We start from the raw sequence: 20,711 nt of genomic DNA on the forward strand, positions 1-20,711 counted from the left end.
GTCAAGAAAAATTTAAAAGATGCACTTTTAAACAGGGCTCTGAACCGGTTCAAGGAACGAAAGATTGATATTTTTTTCGTTTTTAAGCCCTGCTTTTAAACCACAACTTCTCATCTTCCTCCGGCTGTGTGACGAGTCAGTGCGACCTCACGTAACACGTCATCACGTCAAGAGGTCACGGATGACGTATCAAAACTACACCCCAGTGTTTACAAATGTGGAGAAAGAGGACCGTTCCGACGCTGTTGTATATCGAATGATACTAATTAATTTCTTTGTGGTTATTGTTTAAAATGGTCCGCAAATGTGCATTTCATATATGTAACACGTGACCTTTTGACACCATTACGCAATTACGTGAGGTCGCGTTAGCGCATCACACAGCTGGAGGAAGAAGAGAAAGAAGTTCTGGTTTAACGTGCATTTTTTTTTTCTTGCCAAAAATGACAATCGATTCGCTAGATAAGACCCTTATGCGTCGTTTGAAATCGTTTAGAGTCTTTTAAAACTGCAATTTTAAACTGAATTAAAACTGTTAGGAATTGGGGTCCATTAAAATGAGAAAAATCCTGGAAAGTTTTCCTCAAAAAACTAAATTTCTTCCTCGACTGAACAAAGAAAGATATCAACATTTTGGATGACATTAGTAAATTATCTGGATTTTTTTTTAAGAAAATTGACTAATCCTTTAATGCCACAAGAGGCATGTATTTTTGTATACACTGTTTTGAATAACATCCTCAAAACAGTTTTTTACTTAGTTTAAAGAAAAAAGTGTAAAAGAGCTGAACACTGAAATCAAGTGTAATACATGATCATTTCACAGGCACAGCTGCTGTCAATCTAAAAGTGCACCTTGCAAAATGCTCATAAACTGCTATTGAATTTAATGTTTAGCCCTCTTACACTTTACATTTGTAAAGTTCAGCTGTATCTGTCTGTTTCTATCCTTGCAACATTTTAACATATACCTTTGCCATGTATTTTTCTCCTGATGTACTTGCCCTTTCAAATCCCATTTCATGTGAAATTGATTTCATTTTTTACATTGATGCCATATTTCTTATCAATAAATGTGCTTTCATCAGTGGCTTTCCCTGTCTGGCTCTCCCTGACAAACGTGAGAGTGATGAAGGCCCTAAAAGAGGCTTTAATCTCTCGAGCATTCCTAATGAGTTTTTCCTCTACAATTATTTGATAAGACCAGAGACAGGCCTGTGGGCACTGTGAATGATCTAGTACCTGTGCAGATCCCACACATGCACGCATGTTCATGCTTGCTTACATTTACATGTGTCCATCTCCTCAAAGAAAATGAGCGTGCAATGCATAGCGGTTATATAAAGTCACTAGCACAATAGAAATTGTACACAGCAGACAGATGTACTGTAAACACATGCAGCGACTAACCACGCTGAGGCCAAGCTGCTCCCGTCGGAGGTAATCGAGATTTCTGTGCTCCAGGCTGGCCAGGTAATGCTGCAGACGGGAATAGGTGTACGGGTAGCAGTAAGCGAACTGATAAACGTCATCTTCGCGGTCAAAGCAGAAGGCGAACGACATCACGTAGTTCCTCCGGTGGTCGGGGCAGCGGTAGTAATACACATTCTTGGCGGGCAGTCTTTGCCTGTGACAAAAAATAAAGATAACATGACATCAAAATTGACTCTATTTACTTTCTAAATAAGCATCATTGATCAGTTCAACAGTGCTTGTAAAAATATAGGGTTACTATTTGATAAAAGAATATGAATATGTATTTGTGAAACTTTTCAACTGATGGAAACAACACTGTGTGGGTGGGGCAAAATAATATGAATCACTTTAGAGAGGGCAAAGGAGAAAAGACAGGGTGAGAAAAAATAAGGAATAAACACTTGCAGGCCGATCAATGTGAAATGCAACTCCCCTGCATCCCGTATAGTCACTCGCATTACTGTTGTTTATTTAAACACTCAGCTTCTCTTTCTCACCTGTCCTTTAAAAAAAGGCAGATGATGAAAAGATGGTGAGACAGAGAGAAAAAGACAGAGAGATCATATAGAGATGCTATCTATATGTCAATACCACAGATGCTCCTATGCAGCCACAGATAAGCAAAAAAAAAACTGTCTATTTAAAACCTACAGCCCTACAGTCACACTTTGTTCTACTCTTCTCTTGAACCTTACATACATATGATGTGCACTGTTTACGCAAGTGTCTTTGCCAAAATATTTAATAGTTTAATGTGATCTGTACAAAGCATGAAGGAGGGTTCATCAGTGTCAAGTTGTTGTACTTATCCTATAGAAATAAATGAATTCCCATAGTTATTCAGGTTATGTGCCGGCCAAATGAAGCTCAACAGATGTTGTGTTATGGATAACAGGATAGTGACCCAAAGCAAAGTAGCACATCACCCACAGAAGACCATACAAATTTTGGAGTAGCCCAGTCACTTGAGACTCACCCCTATCTGTTTGGGATGGTTTGGTATGACCTCAAGAGAGCCATTCAGAAAGCACAAAGCAAATTGCCCATTTTAGTTTAGTTTAGCATCACATGAAATGTTTGGTGGAGGTTATTGATGCCAAAGGAAGGTCAACCACATGCTTTTCCCATCCTACACTGTTGTGAATGGTTATATGCCCTGTTTCTGAAATCGCATACTGTGAAAGTATGTATTGAAATAGATGAAGTATGGACTATTAAAAGATTACTCCACTTTCATAAAAAAATCCAAATAACTTACCCCCCCCCATGTCATTCAAGATCTTTGTTCAGTCAAGAAGAAATTAAGCTTTTTGGGGATAACATTTCCAGATTTTTCTCCATACATGGTCTTTAGTGGATCTCATCGGTTTACAGTTTCAATGCAGTTTAAATCCAGCTTCAAGGGGCTCTAAATGATCCCATCCGAGGGTATCATTTAGCCAAGCGATCAAAGTACTTATCGTGTCATGCGCCAGCATGACTTTACCTATTACGTAATCACGTCGAAAGGTCACGCGTCACATATGTGAAACGCACACTTGCCGGCCATTTAAAACAATAAACTGACACAAAGACAATAATTAGTATCATTCCACATACAACAATGTCGAAACAGTCCTCTTTCCCACACTTGTAAACAGTGGAGCCATAGTTTCGCATACGTCATGTGTGACCTTTCGATGTGATTACGTAATACGTGGTCTTGCTGGCACATCACGGTACATTCACACGGTGCGAAAGCGTTAATGCTGGACGGAAGGCTTGTCTGAAACGTGGCCAACAGCCAATCACAGTGGCCACAGCACATGCTTTGGTCTTCCATAAACGTAATTGGTTGGCTCTGCCTAGGTTATTTGCATAAGGCGATCTGATTGGCTGACGCACGCAAAAAATGTTCAACTTCTGCCACGAGCAAAGGCACTGACGCGGCGCCGACGGATCCACAATTCAGTTCGGCAACGCATGACGTCAACCATTAAAAGTGAATGGGAAGCGTTAACGCTTCCGCCCCATGTGAATGTTCCATTAAGACAAGAAGTTGTGATTTAATGGTAGTTTTTTTTTTTTTTTTGCAAAAATTACGATCTTTTCGATTGACAGAAACATCTTGGATGACATAGGGGAGTAAATTCTTAGATTTTTTTTATGAAAGTGGAATATTCCTTTAAAACCCCACATTCTCTATATAGTATGAATATGGGTAGTATGAAATTCGGACGTAGTACTGTACATGTACATGTTAGTACATCACGTTGTAACACTTCTCAAAATACTAAGTAATGCCACACAAAAGAAATTGAGGGACCAGAGACCATTGCTGTTATGTGAGTCATATATATAATATATTAAATTCATTCATATGTAGACATGTACATCCAAGTAGGAACAGGCATGAGTAGAAAACACATAATCATTTAGTCCAGAAAGTTTCAGTATCAATTCAGTTCATAGATAGTCCAATGAAATTAGTCCCTTGAATATACAGTGTTCAGTAAATCAGTACCAAAGCATCTTAGCTTGCTTCTGAAGACCTTGAAGATGTCACAACCAGCGTGAGTTGAATAAGTTGCTTGTAGAATCCCTTAATCCTGAGTTGCTTATATTTGCCTTTTCCATGTGCTCACATGATAAACCTCTATACAAACAAACAATTAATAGAAGTGCTACCAAATTACCACACATATTCAGATTTACAAACTCAACAAACAATGTACACATTCTATTTACAATATATTTACTTACGTTTGAGTATTAGAACAACAAGTTCCTCAAACAGGTTACAAACACAGTGGCAAACAAAGCCGAGAAAGTTTTCCATGTGACAACACCACTTCCTGTCTAATGCTTCTTCTCTTACCCTTTTGAAGCTATCAGGCCACCCTGTACTCAGAGCGCCCCCCTGTGCCCGGGTTAAGCATAGACCAAAAAATATATATATATATATTCTGGAACTTAAGTAACAGTATAACTGTTACACACCCGTCCCCTCAAAGAAAATCTTTAAACAGTTCCATAGAACCTCTTCATTTTTTCAACATGGTAAGTATCCCTTTGATTTGAATTATCCAACATCAATACTCTGTAATTAACATTATTATACCTTTTTAAGATTTTTGCAGGACCTTGCCACTTTGGAGCTAGTTTGGCCATGAAGGAATTAGCAGCACTAGACAGAGGGTGAGTGAGAACCCAAACCAAATCTCCCTCTTCAAAAGACTCAGATCTTCTGCGTCTATTGTAGTATTTGGCTTGTCTTTCTTGAGCTTGGCTAGTCCTGTTCCTCACGTGTTCTAGAAGAGCTCTCTGCTTTTCCAGTGTGCTGTGGGCTACATGATCAGGATTGGGTGGCTTGTGGATTAGTCTCTCTAGTGGACCCTTCAACTTGCGTCCTAGTGCGATCTCGGCCGGAGTGAGATCAGTACTCTCTTGCCAGGCTGAGTTGATTGCATACCTGAATTCAGGAATCCACTTGTCCCATTCCCGGTGGTTATCATGAACATAAGATGCCATCATTGTCTTTAAGGTTTTGTTAACCCTTTCAGTTAGGTTGGTCTGAGGATGATAGGCTGTGGAAAGCTTTTGTACTACTCCCCATCTTTTGCAAGAGTCATTAAGTAACTGAGACGTAAACTGAGGTCCACGATCCGAAACTAAATATGCTGGAGCTCCCCACCGTGTGAACATTTCTTTAGTCAGAATGTTGGCTATGAGGTGTGTTTTTGCAGAACGTAGAGGAAAAAGCTCTACCCACTTACTACAATAATCCACAAAGACTAACAAGTATTCATTGGACCGTACACTTTTTGGAAAAGGACCCATCAGATCTACTCCCAACATATGTCCCGGTTCCACCACTGGGGTTGATTGCAGCAATCCTGACAGCTTCGCAATCCTTGGTTTATAGGCTTGACATGTCCTGCACTGAGTGCAAAAGTTCCAAACATCTTTACGAACCTCAGGCCAATAGACATTGTCCAGTAATCTCCTTAATGTCTTCATTCTACCCAGGTGTCCGCTCAATGGATTGGAGTGAGCAAATTGCATAAAGGCTTCTCTTAGTGATGTGGGTATGATCAACTGGTAAGTACATCCAAGCTGCTTGTCGGGTACTCTCCGAAATAAATACTCATTCTGTATGATGTATGCCATGCGGTCAGTGTCTGAAGCAGGTTGTTTGGCCAAATCCCACATACCCTGTAATGAAGAATCCAGCTTTTGGGCCTTCCCTATCTCATCCCAGCTGACAGGTAAGTTAGAATCTGGTTTGTTAGGTTGACATAATACGATGTGGCCTGTTAATTCCTGTATTGGTATGCCTCTGGAAAGAGCATCGGGTACCACGTTACAGGATCCCTTACGATACTTCACCGTGAAATTGAAAGCTTGCAGCCTTAAAGCCCACCTGGTCAAACGTGATGAGGGTTTGGGGTGATTAAACACCCAGGTCAAAGCAGAATGATCTGTGAGTACTTCGAAATTCCTTCCTTCCAAGTATTGTCTCCACCTCTCTACAGCCCACACTACTGCTAAACATTCCTTTTCTGCAGTAGAATACGACTTCTCTGCTCCATGCAGAAGTCGTGAAGCATAGGCAATGACATGTTCTAAACCATCGAACTCTTGGGTTAGTACAGCTCCCAGTCCTATATCACTAGCATCTGTCTGTACCTTAAAGTCCTTGGTGAAATCAGGTGGCATTAAAATAGGTGTTTTTTGTAGGGCCTCTTTGAGATCATTGAATGCATTTTGACATTCTGCTGTCCAATTCCAAGCGACATCCTTAGCCTTCAGTGCATGTAACGGTGCTGCTCGTTCTGAAAAATGGGGAATGAAGCGATGGTACCAACTTGCAAGACCCACAAATCTGTGCACTTCTTTGACATTCCTAGGTTCAGGAAAATCTTGAATAGCTTTGACCTTAGAAGCTTCAGTACGTACCCCTTCCTCAGAAACTACATGTCCTAGATAAGTGATAGTTTTTTGCATCATAGAACATTTCTTGAGGTTGAGTGTCAATCCTGAGATTTCCAGCTTTGCAAAGAGTTGTTTGAGATGTTGAAAGTGGTCTGGAATGGTTTTCGAATATACCACAATGTCATCGAGATAGACGAAACAAAACTTTCCAAGGTATTCTTTCAGAACATTGTTCATGAGCCTCTGAAATGTAGCAGCAGAGTTTTTAAGGCCAAAGGGAAGACGGAGAAATTCAAATTGAGCATTTTTGATCACAAAGGCTGTTTTCTGAATACTATCCTCATCCATTCCTACTTGCCAATAACCGGATTTAAGATCTAAAGTACTGAAGATGGTTGCTCCATACAAGGACTCTAGAATATCTTGAATTTGGGGCATTGGAAATCCATCCAATGGAGTTTTGGAATTCAGTGCTCTGTAATCTACACAAAAGCGGGTGCTACCATCTTTCTTAGGTACCAGAACCACTGGGGCTGCCCAAGGGGAAACAGAAGGTCTTATAATTCCTCTGTCCAGCATGCTTTCCACTTCCTTTTCTATAAACTTTTGCTTGTCTACTGAAACAGGGTAGGCTTTCTTACGTACAGGTATCTCATTGAGGGTATTGATCCGATGACGAATCAAAGTGGTGTGCCCTAAAGAATCTGTACACACAGTAGGCCAGTCAAGCATTAGCCCTTCTAGCTGACGTTTCTGTGCTTTGGATACTTCAGCTTGATCCGTTATCTCCTTTATGGTGATATGAGAGGTGGAAGGCGTTGTTATTGAGGGCAGTGCAATATGTAGGCTAACTGAGGGTGAAAGTGAAGAAGCTATGAAACAATGACGTGTATCACCTTCTTCCGGTAGAGTGTAAGTGGAGTTCTTAAAATCAAGATTGATCCCTGAAGTTATCAAGAATTCGAGTCCTAGAACAATTGGAAAGGTCAAGTCATTGTCCCTCATCACATAGGCCTTTAGAGGATACTTGTGTCCATGGACTGTACCCTGCCACATTATTTTACCTACAGCCGTCTGTAGATACCCATTCGCAAGGGAAAACGACTGTCCTCTACTTGACTGCAAGATTTCATGATTTGCTTTCAGCTGTCTCCAACAGGACTCCTGCAGTAGTGAATAAGTGCTCCCAGTATCTAATATTGCTTGATATGTTTGTCCTTTGATGGTTATAGGCAATGTTAATGTAGTTATTACTCTTCCATCTTTCTCGGAACATACAGCTATATGTGGATTACCTTGTCGTCCTCTGTTCGACTTGTTGGTGTCCGCAGGTTTAAAGGATGTTTCCTGGTGCCTCTGCCTCCAGAAGGCTCTCTCTTCACCAATATCTCTCTCCACAAGTGTTCCTACACGCACCAAATCATCTACAGTAGTTACAGTACCTCTTAAAATGCTGGCTATTCTTGGATTGCAGTTCCGAAGCATTGCCTGTAGGATCTCTCGTTCTGTCATAGCAGGTTTCAATCTCAAACATAACGCTCTATACTGAAATGCAAATGTCCTAATGTTCTCATCCACTCTTTGTTTCCTCTCCCGTATCCTCCGTTCTACCTCTACCTCGTGATCATCAGACAGAAAAGATTGAAGAAAAGCAGCTTTGAACTCTGCCCATGTTCTCACTTTCTTCTTCTCAGCTACCCACCAGTCTTTAGCTGTGTATGTTAGCACAGAAGGTAACATAGACAGAATTTCAACATCACTCAAAGGTTGTACTGCTAGATATTCTTCACATCGTTCTAGGTAGGCAATGGGATCTTCATTTTCTAGACTTCCAAACTTTGGGAACTCTATTTTTATTGGAGTTTTACAATGGATAGGGCGAAAGGAACTATGGGCTCCTAATACTGAACTGAAATCTGGGGTAGATGTGCCTCCCTTTGAAGACAGAATCAATGCTTTTAGTTGACCATCTCTACGCTTCAAGCAATCCATAATTGTTCGTCCCAGTTCCTGGACTTTTGTTTCTATCGTATCCTTTGTGTGGTTACATTCATCCCTGAACTTAGTAGTTAATGTATCTTCCAATTGTTGCAGCTGTATGTGAGAGTCTTTTTGTTGATTTAACATATGTTGCAAATGTTGTAACTGACTTTCCAAAGAAGCCATCCTATTATTTTGCTCATGTAACTCTTGATGCAGACCTTTAAAATGTTCAATGGAGGAACTTTCCAATGCATCTACTTTAGCTTCAATTTTATGCATTCTGGATGCCATGATCATTGTTAACAAACTTTCCTCTTCCTCGTCTGGAGGAGGTGGTGGAGGTAGCATCAAATCATCATACTCACATTCCTGTTCTTCATTTTCAAAATATAAACTACTGAAGGACTGAATAAGATCCTGCATGGGTTCACGATGAGTAGTGAAAGGCTCGGTAGAGTAATCTGTTGGTAAAGGTTGCTCACCCTCTGTCTCCTCAAAACAAGTGGCCATTTTTTATCCAATTAACACAGTGTTTAAAGTAATTCTAGCTTCTAGAACACATACTATTTTGTTGGTTATAAAACTATGACCCCCCAAACACGACTCACATAAGTTAATGCATGTATCTCATTCAGATCTAGTTGGTTTTACTAATAATTCTACTCAGGTCCCTGTTCGGGCGCCATATTTTATGTAACACTTCTCAAAATACTAAGTAATGCCACACAAAAGAAATTGAGGGACCAGAGACCATTGCTGTTATGTGAGTCATATATATAATATATTAAATTCATTCATATGTAGACATGTACATCCAAGTAGGAACAGGCATGAGTAGAAAACACATAATCATTTAGTCCAGAAAGTTTCAGTATCAATTCAGTTCATAGATAGTCCAATGAAATTAGTCCCTTGAATATACAGTGTTCAGTAAATCAGTACCAAAGCATCTTAGCTTGCTTCTGAAGACCTTGAAGATGTCACAACCAGCGTGAGTTGAATAAGTTGCTTGTAGAATCCCTTAATCCTGAGTTGCTTATATTTGCCTTTTCCATGTGCTCACATGATAAACCTCTATACAAACAAACAATTAATAGAAGTGCTACCAAATTACCACACATATTCAGATTTACAAACTCAACAAACAATGTACACATTCTATTTACAATATATTTACTTACGTTTGAGTATTAGAACAACAAGTTCCTCAAACAGGTTACAAACACAGTGGCAAACAAAGCCGAGAAAGTTTTCCATGTGACAACACCACTTCCTGTCTAATGCTTCTTCTCTTACCCTTTTGAAGCTATCAGGCCACCCTGTACTCAGAGCGCCCCCCTGTGCCCGGGTTAAGCATAGACCAAAAAATATATATATATATATTCTGGAACTTAAGTAACAGTATAACTGTTACAACGTGACATACATCGTCATAACAACAAATGAGCCGTTAACTTGGATATCATTTAACCGCGAGGAACAACTGCTTTCCTTACATATTTACATTTTAATAGAGCTGTGGTACCTCGTTCTCCTTCTTCTTCTTTGTTGGGTTACTCCTCTCTCGTAGCTCAAGAGACAGAAGGTGTTCAATGATTGCACACTTCAAAATCTTGCCAGAAGTACTGTTCCGGGTACTGTTTTTAATACTATAAATTCGGACAAACTACTCGCCTCCCCTATTTCTTTTCACCTACCATATAGTATGGTAGTACAGTAGGCGATTACCAACGTGATCTCACAAAGTTTCCATGGGATAGTCACAGAATTTTTTGCTAATTTTTCCGTGGCTCTCTCAGCCACTGAGCTTTTCTGTGGCATTCTGACGGATTGGTTACTTAGCTGCTTTTTTCAGACCAATGTCGCTTCGGTTTAGGGTTAGATTTGGAGTTTGCGTTAGTATGTTACTTTAAAGGAATAGTCCATTTTCTTAAAAGAAAAATCCAGATAATTTACTCACCACCATGTCATCCAAAATGTTGATGTCTTTCTTTGTTCAGTCCAGAACAAATTATGTTTTTTGAGAAAAACATTGCAGGATTTTTCTCATTTTAATGGACTTTAATAGAGCCCAACATTTAATACTTAACTTTTTTGAGCAAAATGAAATAAAAAGACATTAGGAAATTAGGATTAATTTTATTTAGGTTTAAGAGATCCTGCAGTTTCCTGCATTTGCTCAAGTGGAAGGGGAGTTTCCCCATAAAACTTGACACATCAGTTTACATTTTTATACAGTTTTTAATACTATATACACATTTCCTGTATTTTCTGGATGTATTATATTAAAGAGACTGAGAAAAAATTCTATATGATCACTATAACATTGCAAAAACAACAAATCTAATTCTGGCATGGTTGCCTAAGACTTTTGCACAGTACTGTACATACATTATATCTAGCAAGCTAGATGGATGCAGCGTTGTGATTGGCTGTTTAAGAGGACAAGCCCAATCCAGATATATAGTAGATAATAAATACACTAAAGCTATACAGAACTTTGTAAATGATATCAAAACAACATAACATCAGACACACTGCAGCATAAAGAGACACACATTCCCAGAGTCCTGGGCTGCATGTACAGATTAAGTGGAGCGATAAGCTGAAAGTGAAATTGTTTATTCTCTGCAGAGGAAAATAAAGCAAATGAATGATCAAACTGAGAATTCATCTGGGTAGACGGGCTTTTTGCTATCTCTGTGTGTCTCAATATAACATTCATGTAGCAACAGTAAAACTCAGCTTTGTAAGTCATTTTTACAAATACCCACCCATCACAGTCTATCACTCTAACAGGGTTAGCTGCTTATGCTTGCCTATGTTTGACCAGGTTCAAGGTTCAGGACCTGCGTCAGTTCGTCATGCACCCCAACCAGGTACACACACACACACTCTCACACACATGCACACGTTTCTCCTCACGCAGGGTTAATGAAACGCTGTGACACCTCACTTTATTTTTTTATTTATTTGTTTGAGCATTATCCCAGTTCCTCTCCAGCGTTTGACCTTGTTGGCTACTGAGCGAGTCGGGGCTATTGATTTTAATTACCCAGCGGGAATTTACTGCTCGCCTTTCCCGCGCCGCTGCGCCACTATTGGTCAGAGAAAATAGCTTCGGCGTTGCTCCTCTTGCAGTAGAGAGAGAGAGAAAGAGAGAGAGAGAGAGAGAGAGAGAGAGAGAGAGAGAGAGAGAGAGAGAGAGAGCGCTTGGCGAATCTTGAACCTGGCGGGCGATTTTCTATCTTTACTGCAATGCATCTTCTGTCCTTCCATCATTCACTGTTTCTCTCCTCTTGTTGTGGCTGCTGGTAATTTGTTTTATCTAAATGATAGTGGCCCATGCCTCTCTGTGCTGGTGGATGTGCTACACTGCCCCCCGTTCCCAAACACATTTATCTCGCTGTGCGTCTGAGGGGAAGCAAAAAAGGTTGGCACACAATAACCTACACACAATTCAGCTGTGCCCTGCTTCACATTCGCACCCCAACCCTAGGAACACACACAGCAAGGTGTCACTCTTTTAATACAAACAAAGGTCACCGCCTGGAGCTCAAGGTCAAACATTTGAACTTGTTAGACTTGTAAAAGTAAACTTTCTTTACCTTAAGGGCTATCGATGACCATGTATAGGGGTTTCTATTCGCTTGTGCTGTTAGCAAAACATCTGGGTTTGTACCGAGGTGTCATTCTCTATCCAAGCGCTTTTCAACTCCGCTAGCAAGAACACGACGGGCCTTTGAAGCTGCCGCGGCTGTCGGCTTCCCTCTGAAGGGAACTAGACGAAGGGGAAAATTGCTGGCTTTCATACGGAGCGGGACATCTTGTCTATATTCTCAAATCAATCAAGCGTAGAGGTCATCACAGTGGCTCCCGTTCCTCTGACTCTTTCCATCTCTCGCTCTCTTTTTCTCCCTCCCTTATTCCTCTAAGAGCACCGCCTGTCGTGTGTTTTAATGCTGTGAAGGTTAAATGGTTTCGAATTTCAGCGTGAATCTGTCAAGTGACAAAATTCTTCTCTCATCCTTCTGACAAACACAGGATCAATTACATATGCGGATATTACATCACGATATATTGGACGTTGAGATCATTTCAGCCTCTAAGAAGTAAGTGCATGCTATATAATTACTGTCTAATGCTTAAAACAGGTATTCCTACTTTATGTATTCATTGTTGAAGATTTTATACTCTCTCAGTTTTCCACTGTAATGTGAGCGGTGGAGGGAGTGGAGTGGTCCTCCTGTGATTGATCTATCATTTGGGGCATGAATCAGACTGGAGGAAAGCACTGGATGGCACTGTTACTAAGCAACCTCACTTGCTTTGTGGTCGAGCTGTCCATGTGCGATGGTATGTTTGAAATTAGGGTTTATTGGCGTGCGAGTTGCCTGTGTGATTCTCTAAATAGCAAAAAGCATTGGAGGCATGTGGATGATCACAGCTAGGGCCCTCATTGGTCCATGTGGGGACTCAGGAAGTGCACAGGATGCGCTGGTGGTGCAGAATAATGCTACACCGTAAAAAATCCTTGTTGAACTTAAATTTAAGCCATTTGAAACTGCAATTCATTTCAAATTTATATACTAGTGAGAAGTTGCCATAAATTTAAAAAAATGCTAATTCAACTTTATTTTTATAATTTATAGTAACTCCGTACTAGGGGTGGCATGGTTAACAAAGCCTACGGTTCGTATCGCGGTTTTAGGGTCATGATTTTCTATGAAAGCTGGAAAGCTGACTTGTTGCCTCGCTGACTAGTGAAAACGCATTCGAACACCTTTTATAGGCAGCATGACGAAATTCTGTTTGAAATATAAACAGCGAGTGCCTATGTGATACCTTATCCCATATTTGAAAACTGCAATACTAATTTCTCGCTAGAAAATGCAATCATAATATGTAAAAAGTAAAAATATAACTTCATTTGCACTAAATTTGTGCTTTCTTTGCTGCCATTTTATTTTTTCGAACTCGACCAGGCTCGACCAATCACATTCCCCACGCACAGCCACACATAGAATTATGGGACATGATGATGAAGGTATCTCAGAAGACGGGAAGTAAACCAAACATTGAAAACAGGGGGGCCTTGATGCCTTCGAAAGTTATCCCCAAAAGAGTGTTCGGACGCAGCCAAAGACTTATTTGTGTATGGTTGCCAGTTGCTCTTCTGGTTGCTAGATGGTTACTTTCTGGATGGATTTTAAAAGGGGAGGGGGGGTTCAATGTAATTTCATTCATTCTGACTTATTAACACAGTTATAGAGTTGTTTCCTCATGCTAAACGTATGCAAAGTGTCAAAAAAGCAGTTGGGCCTGTTACAGAGTATTTCTGTGCCGAATGCACTTCGCCAGGGTTCGTACAAGCTTCAGAAAGTCTTTTTATTACGGATCCAGCTGACGTTTCAGGGGTTTCTATACGTACACTTTTTTATGGGCACTTTCCCCGGGAAACCCCGCCCACCCATCAATCAGTGGGAGATGCTAGAACTTACAAACATCACATCACACGACAGCTTTGTTTAATTTCAAACTCAACAATGGCACGAAAGAAGAAGTGTGTTTTTGGATTTAAGGAGAAGAAAGCCAGCCTTATGGAAACAATGGATATAGTTTATTATGCGGGGTAGCAGCGGAGTTTTGCGTGTGTGTGTTTGATGCGCTGGATTTCATTGAAAAGTCTCAACAGGGTCATGAGTTGCATGAGGTAAGTAAGACTTCTGTCTTATGTTGGAAATAGTCGTGTGCATATTATATAAACGACACGAACATGTAGTGAATCATAAATTATACAGTGTTATAGTGTTGCATAACTCATCCTCGCTCTTCCCGCGGTAGTTACTCCTCCTTCTTTATTTTTTCGTACGTTATCGGAAATAATCGGTAAAGCTAATCTTTCTTTTATAAATCTGATTAAACTAAAGACTCTTCGGCGATATAAAGGATGTCATACTACTCTATAGGTACTCCAGATTAACATCAGAAATGCAGAAACAGCGTGTTTTATGTGAGCTTTAAATAAGACCTCTTTGAGATTCTGATCCCTAGATATTGCTAATACATTTACATTATATGTGCTTTTATGTATTTGACAAAAGCTGAACCACCTTGGAATCGAACCTATGATCTTGTGCGCTGCTATTGCAATGCTCTACCAGCTGAGCTACAGGAACAAGAAGGTAAGCAATAATTTCATTTTCAATTTTGGGAGAGCTATCTCTTTAACATCAATTCCAAACTAGATTTACAGTACACGCCTGTACCAATTACTCTAGCAGATTTATACTTAACTCTCATTCAGAGAAAGCACCTGCACTAAAATGAACTTCAGGGGGCTACTAATGTTTCTTACACTACACCGTTTCATTTTACTAATGCTAAGTGAGTCTGTAGGGGTTTAATAAGCAGTGGCAGATTAACTTTGAGCCTATCGTGATTTATATATCAGATCACTAGATCGAGAGGCATACTGTAGTAGAGTTTTTGCTGGAGTGTTTATTGGTATTTGTTTGTATATCGAGTGCTATCATGGTAAAAACATGCTAAGTGCGTGCACACACACAACACACAAAAACACACAATCGCATATTAGATTCTGAGCTGCAGTGCTCTTCACAAGCGCAGGGGGACACATGTAATATTAGCGCTTAGAACCCTGGCCATCACGCTGCCTTCACAGCTCGTAAATCATCCACTCATTACAGCTCAGATCATAAACGTACACCCCAGAGAGAGAGAAAGAGACAAACTCTCGGGCTAATATATTCCAACCTAGCGCTCTTTACGACTGCTGCCCGACAAGAAAGAAAAAAAGAGTGTCCGGGCACCTCTGGGGTGATATTTGGCGGATAAGGCTGGAACATCAAAACAGCGCCTGGGACATTCAAATGCGCCACGACAAACTGGTCTATCTTCAATAAAAGAAAAAACTAAGACAGGTTACAGATATTCCCAGGTGGGTCTGTGTTTAGATTAGGAGTGAGATTAAGCGTTCTGCATACGGTGGTGCTGGAGAGATTTGAAATGTATTGGACAAAATATGAGGGAATTGTTGCACCATTGGTTGTAGAAGCAAAAAGGCTAAACAGTAAGTGTTTAATCAATATAGCAGTTCTGCATAGGACACATAAATGCTATACTGATCCATACAAACACATCCTGACATAAGGGATGCTTTAAACAGCAGTGTACACACTCACAAAAAGCTGGGTTGTTCACTGTAAAAAAAAAAATGCAGAATTGACCCTCAATTGGTCCTTGGGGTCTATATGACCCCAATCGATAATTTCATTAGTTAAAAAAGTGGTCCCCTTTATGTCAGAGATATAAAATTTTGTGACTTTTTCTAAATAATCTTTCAAAACATGCACAAAAAACTGGTCTTGATTCGATTGTTCTGAAGGTATGTAAAAAAATTATTGGGGACCCCAATTGAAAATGAATGGGAAATGCACATTTAAAAAAAAATCCATGTCAAAAAATAAATCAATAAATCCAGCATATTTTCATTGGACGCACGTGCAGTGACACAATACGTGTCTGGTACGAACTTTACTTCCCGTTTCATTTTTGTTAATGGTCTGACTAGTCGCTAACTCTCGGGCTAATATATTCCAACCTAGCGCTCTTTACGACTGCTGCCCGACAAGAAAGAAAAAAAGAGTGTCCGGGCACAAAAAACTGGTCTTGATTCGATTGTTCTGAAGGTATGTAAAAAAATTAAAAATTGGGGACCCCAATTGAAAATGAATGGGAAAGGCACATTTAAAAAAAAAATCCATGTCAAAAAATAAATAAATAAATCCAGCATATTTTTATTGGACGCACGTGCAGTGACACAATACGTGTCTGGTACGAACTTTACTTCCCGTTTCATTTTTGTTAATGGTCTGACTAGTCGCTAATTTGAACTCTTGAACAAATACCTCATCAAAACTAAAAAAATTGTTTGGTTTCCTAGGTAATCTACGTGTTTTTTATTTTGCTTGTTATATAAATAAAATATGTTTAGTACTTTGTTATTTATTCTTAGCGGAGTTCACCGGAAGTTATGTGTTGACCACGAAACCCGCTTGTTTATGTTGTTACTGCTCAAACCGTCTATAGATGAGAAGTAAACAAACAAAAAATTATATATTATATGTATTATTGAAAATGCAATTATGCTTTCAATTTTGGGGTCATATAGACCCCAAGGAAACGAGGACCATTTGAGGGTTAAGTTAATACCACTTCGCTAACTAAGCCATGTGTTCACATTATCAGGAAACACAAGAACTGATTCATATCCAATCGCACTTAAAGTGAGCAAGGCATAAATAAACTAGTCAACATTTGAAGTGGATCCAAAACGTTGATTAAATTAGTCAAGAACGGGTATTGGGTATTGGTTTTAAGACCACTTTTGATCCACTTCAAATGTTGGCTAGAGTATATAAATGCAATTTATATAGAGAAATCGCCTTCACTGACCAAGATGTACATCTCTGTACGTGTGCATTTAAGTGTGTTTTGTAAACTCTCACCTCGGCCAGCAGATGGCCATAGATGTGTTTAGGTGCTGAAAGTATCGACCCACCTTTTTCCCAAATTGACTCATATTGCATCATCACACTTAATAAAAAAGACGAAGAGAAAACATGGGCCACACCCCGCCTGTCTGCACAGCGAGGTGCATGTGACCCTTTTTTCACACTCACTAATGCGTCATTGGTATAATACTCCAAAACACCCAAATGCAGAGCTGCGTGTCCCAGGTGGCTCATCCCATCTGCGGCAGGGATGTAATGGTGTGTGTGTCACAGAGAGAAAGTGTGTATGGTGTATGTGTAGTGAGCCACAGGCAGGCCGAGAACCAGCGTGGTGAAAGCCGTTAATATCATGTGAGCGTGTGTGTGTGTGTTTGGATATGTGTGACCCCACGGTGGGTAAGTAACTGCCCTGCTGCGCTGAGGGATGTCTTGGGTAATTATCATAGAGCAGATGAGACCTAAGAAGCCACCAACATGGCGCCATGCCCTCTCATGGGGCAAGGGGCAAAAAAATCACACAGGGCACACAGACGTATACACGGACTGTAGGGGTTGGAGCAGGTGTTGGTAAGAGAAAAGAGGGTAATAACAGCCAGACAGGGTGACGGCTAAGAGATGCCCTGGTGTGATCGTGCATGTGTCTGTTTACGTGGTGTTTTTTTGTGGTTTTGCAGACCTTCCCATCTGAGCACCTCTTTGCTCTAGAGGGACAGCTGAGATTACGAGGGCACAGCTGGTGCCGTCATAATTCCCATGACAAATTATTTATTTTGTTTGAATAAGAGAGTATTTTTCCATGATCAAATTTTTGGTTTTATTTGCAGAGACAACATTGCATTGTTTTTGAGACGAGACTTGTAAAGCAACTAAATTCAACTTGTGCTGAGCAAAAACAGATGGGAGGCTGGATTTGGGTGGTTGGTTTTCCAAACCAACTTTAGTTGAGCTCACTGAATTCATGCTTGAACAAACCCCTAAACCAGATTTTAAACTTAAAAGCATATGACTTCAAAGCTTGTGCTATAAAGATGAATTGTAATTCAAACCTTGTAGCTGGTTGGGGAGACATGCTATACCTGTATTTTTTTAAGTGTTTATGTTCAAGATTTTCACCTGGTGAGCGAGAAACCTATATAAAATCCCATAGAGTCACAATTAAAGAAAATAAATTCATTTGAATTCATAATGATGTGCGCTCTTTGATTTCGATCTTTAATCGACCATCCAAAACAAATGAATACATTAATAATCTGCTTATAAAGTCAGAACACTTGCAACTGCTAAGCAGGGTTGCCAGATTCTCACAGCAAAAACCCACCCAATCTCTCTCTCTCTCTCTCTCTCTCTCTCTCTCTCTCTCTCTCTCTCTCTCTCTCTCTCTCTCTCTCTCTCTCTCTCTCTCTCTCTCTCTCTCTCTCTCTCTCTCTCTCTCTCTCTCTCGGGACAGTTGAGATGTGTTGGCTGACTACATCAGCAGAGTAGGTGGAGTGGACTTCAGGAGACGGCCTGGCGCCAGACTGCACTCTATCCCCACTTACTGTCTATACATACACACACATGTGCATAATACTACACACATACTGATGCAACTGGTGAGACTGGGAAATGGACAAAGAGGGATGAGAGTTAATGCAAGAGAGATGGCAGAGATACAATATGAAATCTATCCACATTAGCTCCATTAAAAATGGGCATCGCATCGAGATCGTATACCAGCAGTATCACCCACTAGCTAATGTAGCCCCAGGCACTACTGGTATAAGGATGCTGGAAGCAGACAGGGGTTTACTGTTCTCCTAAACCCACATTATCACTTCTGATTTGTCTAAAAGTCCATTGACAAGTTCTTTTGGCAAAAACATCCTTAAATGCAAAATGCGATTATGCCTTCTGGAAAAATACAGTATTATATGGAAGTATTACTGGACACTGCAGGGTATGAATTTCAGCATTTCAGTGTAAAAGCTATTTAATTCATTGCCTACCGTGATTTTGATTACATATTGTTCTTAAAAATGGATAGTTTACATAACACATAGCGTAAATTAATATTAAAGTACCCCTGTAGTCTATAATTTTATCACATGACTCTTTGAGCATCATATAGCATATGTAAAAATATGTAATGTCTTTATGCTTTAAAGCAGCCTGAATGTAACTCTACACTCCTGCCTCATTTAGTATACGCAGATCTATGATTATGTGAGTTAGTCCGCGCCTCCATTCTTTTACTCCACCTCAGACCATAGATATAAATGTAAATAGATGCTAATATCGGCAGTTTCAGAAACATAACTGCTATGTCCGGTTTGACAATGCACTTTTAAAAACAAACGGTGCTAAATAGCACTAAAAGTGGTTCACTGGCTCGTAATCATAGGGGAACCATTTTAAGTGCCATATAGCACCACCTATGTAGTACCTGTGTAGCACCTGTGTAGAACCATATCTGGTGCTATAGTGGTGTTACCCCGGATGGTTCTGCATAGGTTTCTTTCTATAGTATATAGCACTAAAAATGGTTCCCTAATGATTACGAGCTTTTAGTGCTTTTTTTGAGTGATGCAATCTACGACTTGGACTATTGATCCACTTGTTTAACTGTGATGATATGATTGGTTACCTGTTTGTGATGTAGCAACCCGAGGCAGTTTTGAGACTGTCTTTGGAAAACTCCAATTTTATAAAGAATATACTTGTGTTGAATAATGAATTTGCACATGGTATGTCTTAAAGGGACATTCCATGATTTTACGCAGTAACCGAAAATAGTCCCCAGCTAGGTAACTTTTAATGTGACCGGCAAAGTTACATTAAAGGTTACCAAGCTGGGGACTATTTTCAGGTGCTGTGTAATATCATTGTGCCTGTTGTACCCATGGTACGGCAACAAAGTCCTTGATTATTACGCCAGAATGAAAGTATAGTTCCTAGGCATATCGGCCTAGAAAATCACAACTTTTAATTTTCTATTGGTCTTAGTACACAATGTAACTGCAGAAGAGTCAAGTTTTAAATAGGAAAAATATTGAAACTCTTTGGTCATTTTTGAGTGCGATGCTAATGGTCTAATCAGATTCAATTAATTATGCTAAGCTATGCTAAAAGTGGTACCGACAGACTCGGAGATCGGCTGAATGGATTCCAAAATGGTAAAACGCAGATGTTTAACTATAGAGGAGCTAGAAAACGGGCCTATTTTCAAAAGAAGTGGAGTGTTCCTTTAACTTCTTGAAAAGTACCCCACTCTAGCCCAAACCATGAAAAGACCTAAGGGTTGTTTTTACTAAACCGTCTAGATTTTACGCACAACTATGGTATCATTAGAAAGAAGACATAGCTTCATTTTCCAGGTTTCAAAATTAAGTTAAAAATTAAAAAAGTTATAGAGGCTAGAGTACATTGGAATAAAAAAAATTGCATAACATCTTTTTTATTACTAAACAACTTACTGATAAATATGTGTGTAAAACCTAGAAATGCAATGATCCCAAAGCCACAAGTCTAAAGAAGTTATGTTTCACGTTTAATGTCAATAGGCCCAAAAATGAGGTTCTTGCAAAGGTTTTGTAAGACTTGTGCCTTTTCAAAGTGCCAGTCAGCCCCAAAATAAAAGTCTTTTGTTTACATGCAAACACTTTCTTATTATTATTTATCCTTATGTTAGCATATAAAAGGCCATTTCCTCACCAGGAAATAAAATGTCACAAAAAGATAATTGGATTCGTTATCTAATTGGCTACATGTTCTGTTTATAAATATTTTCCATGAAGTCAATGGAGGAACGAGCAAGTCAGATGA

At 39.8% G+C, this 20,711-nt stretch overlaps 1 protein-coding gene across 2 annotated transcripts in view; it reads right to left on the reverse strand.

Annotated features, from left to right (window-relative positions):
- The window catches only part of agbl4 (AGBL carboxypeptidase 4), a 549,929-nt gene that overhangs the window by 211,929 nt on the left and 317,289 nt on the right, over positions 1-20,711 (reverse strand). For both annotated transcript variants that reach the window (XM_065248477.1, XM_065248476.1), the window contains exon 5: positions 1,411-1,627. In XM_065248477.1, the coding sequence (XP_065104549.1) occupies positions 1,411-1,627 (217 nt within the window). The remainder of the gene's footprint in view (positions 1-1,410; positions 1,628-20,711) is intronic.

Source organism: Paramisgurnus dabryanus, chromosome 11 (genome assembly GCF_030506205.2).
Source record: "Paramisgurnus dabryanus chromosome 11, PD_genome_1.1, whole genome shotgun sequence".
NCBI lineage: Eukaryota > Metazoa > Chordata > Actinopteri > Cypriniformes > Cobitidae > Paramisgurnus > Paramisgurnus dabryanus.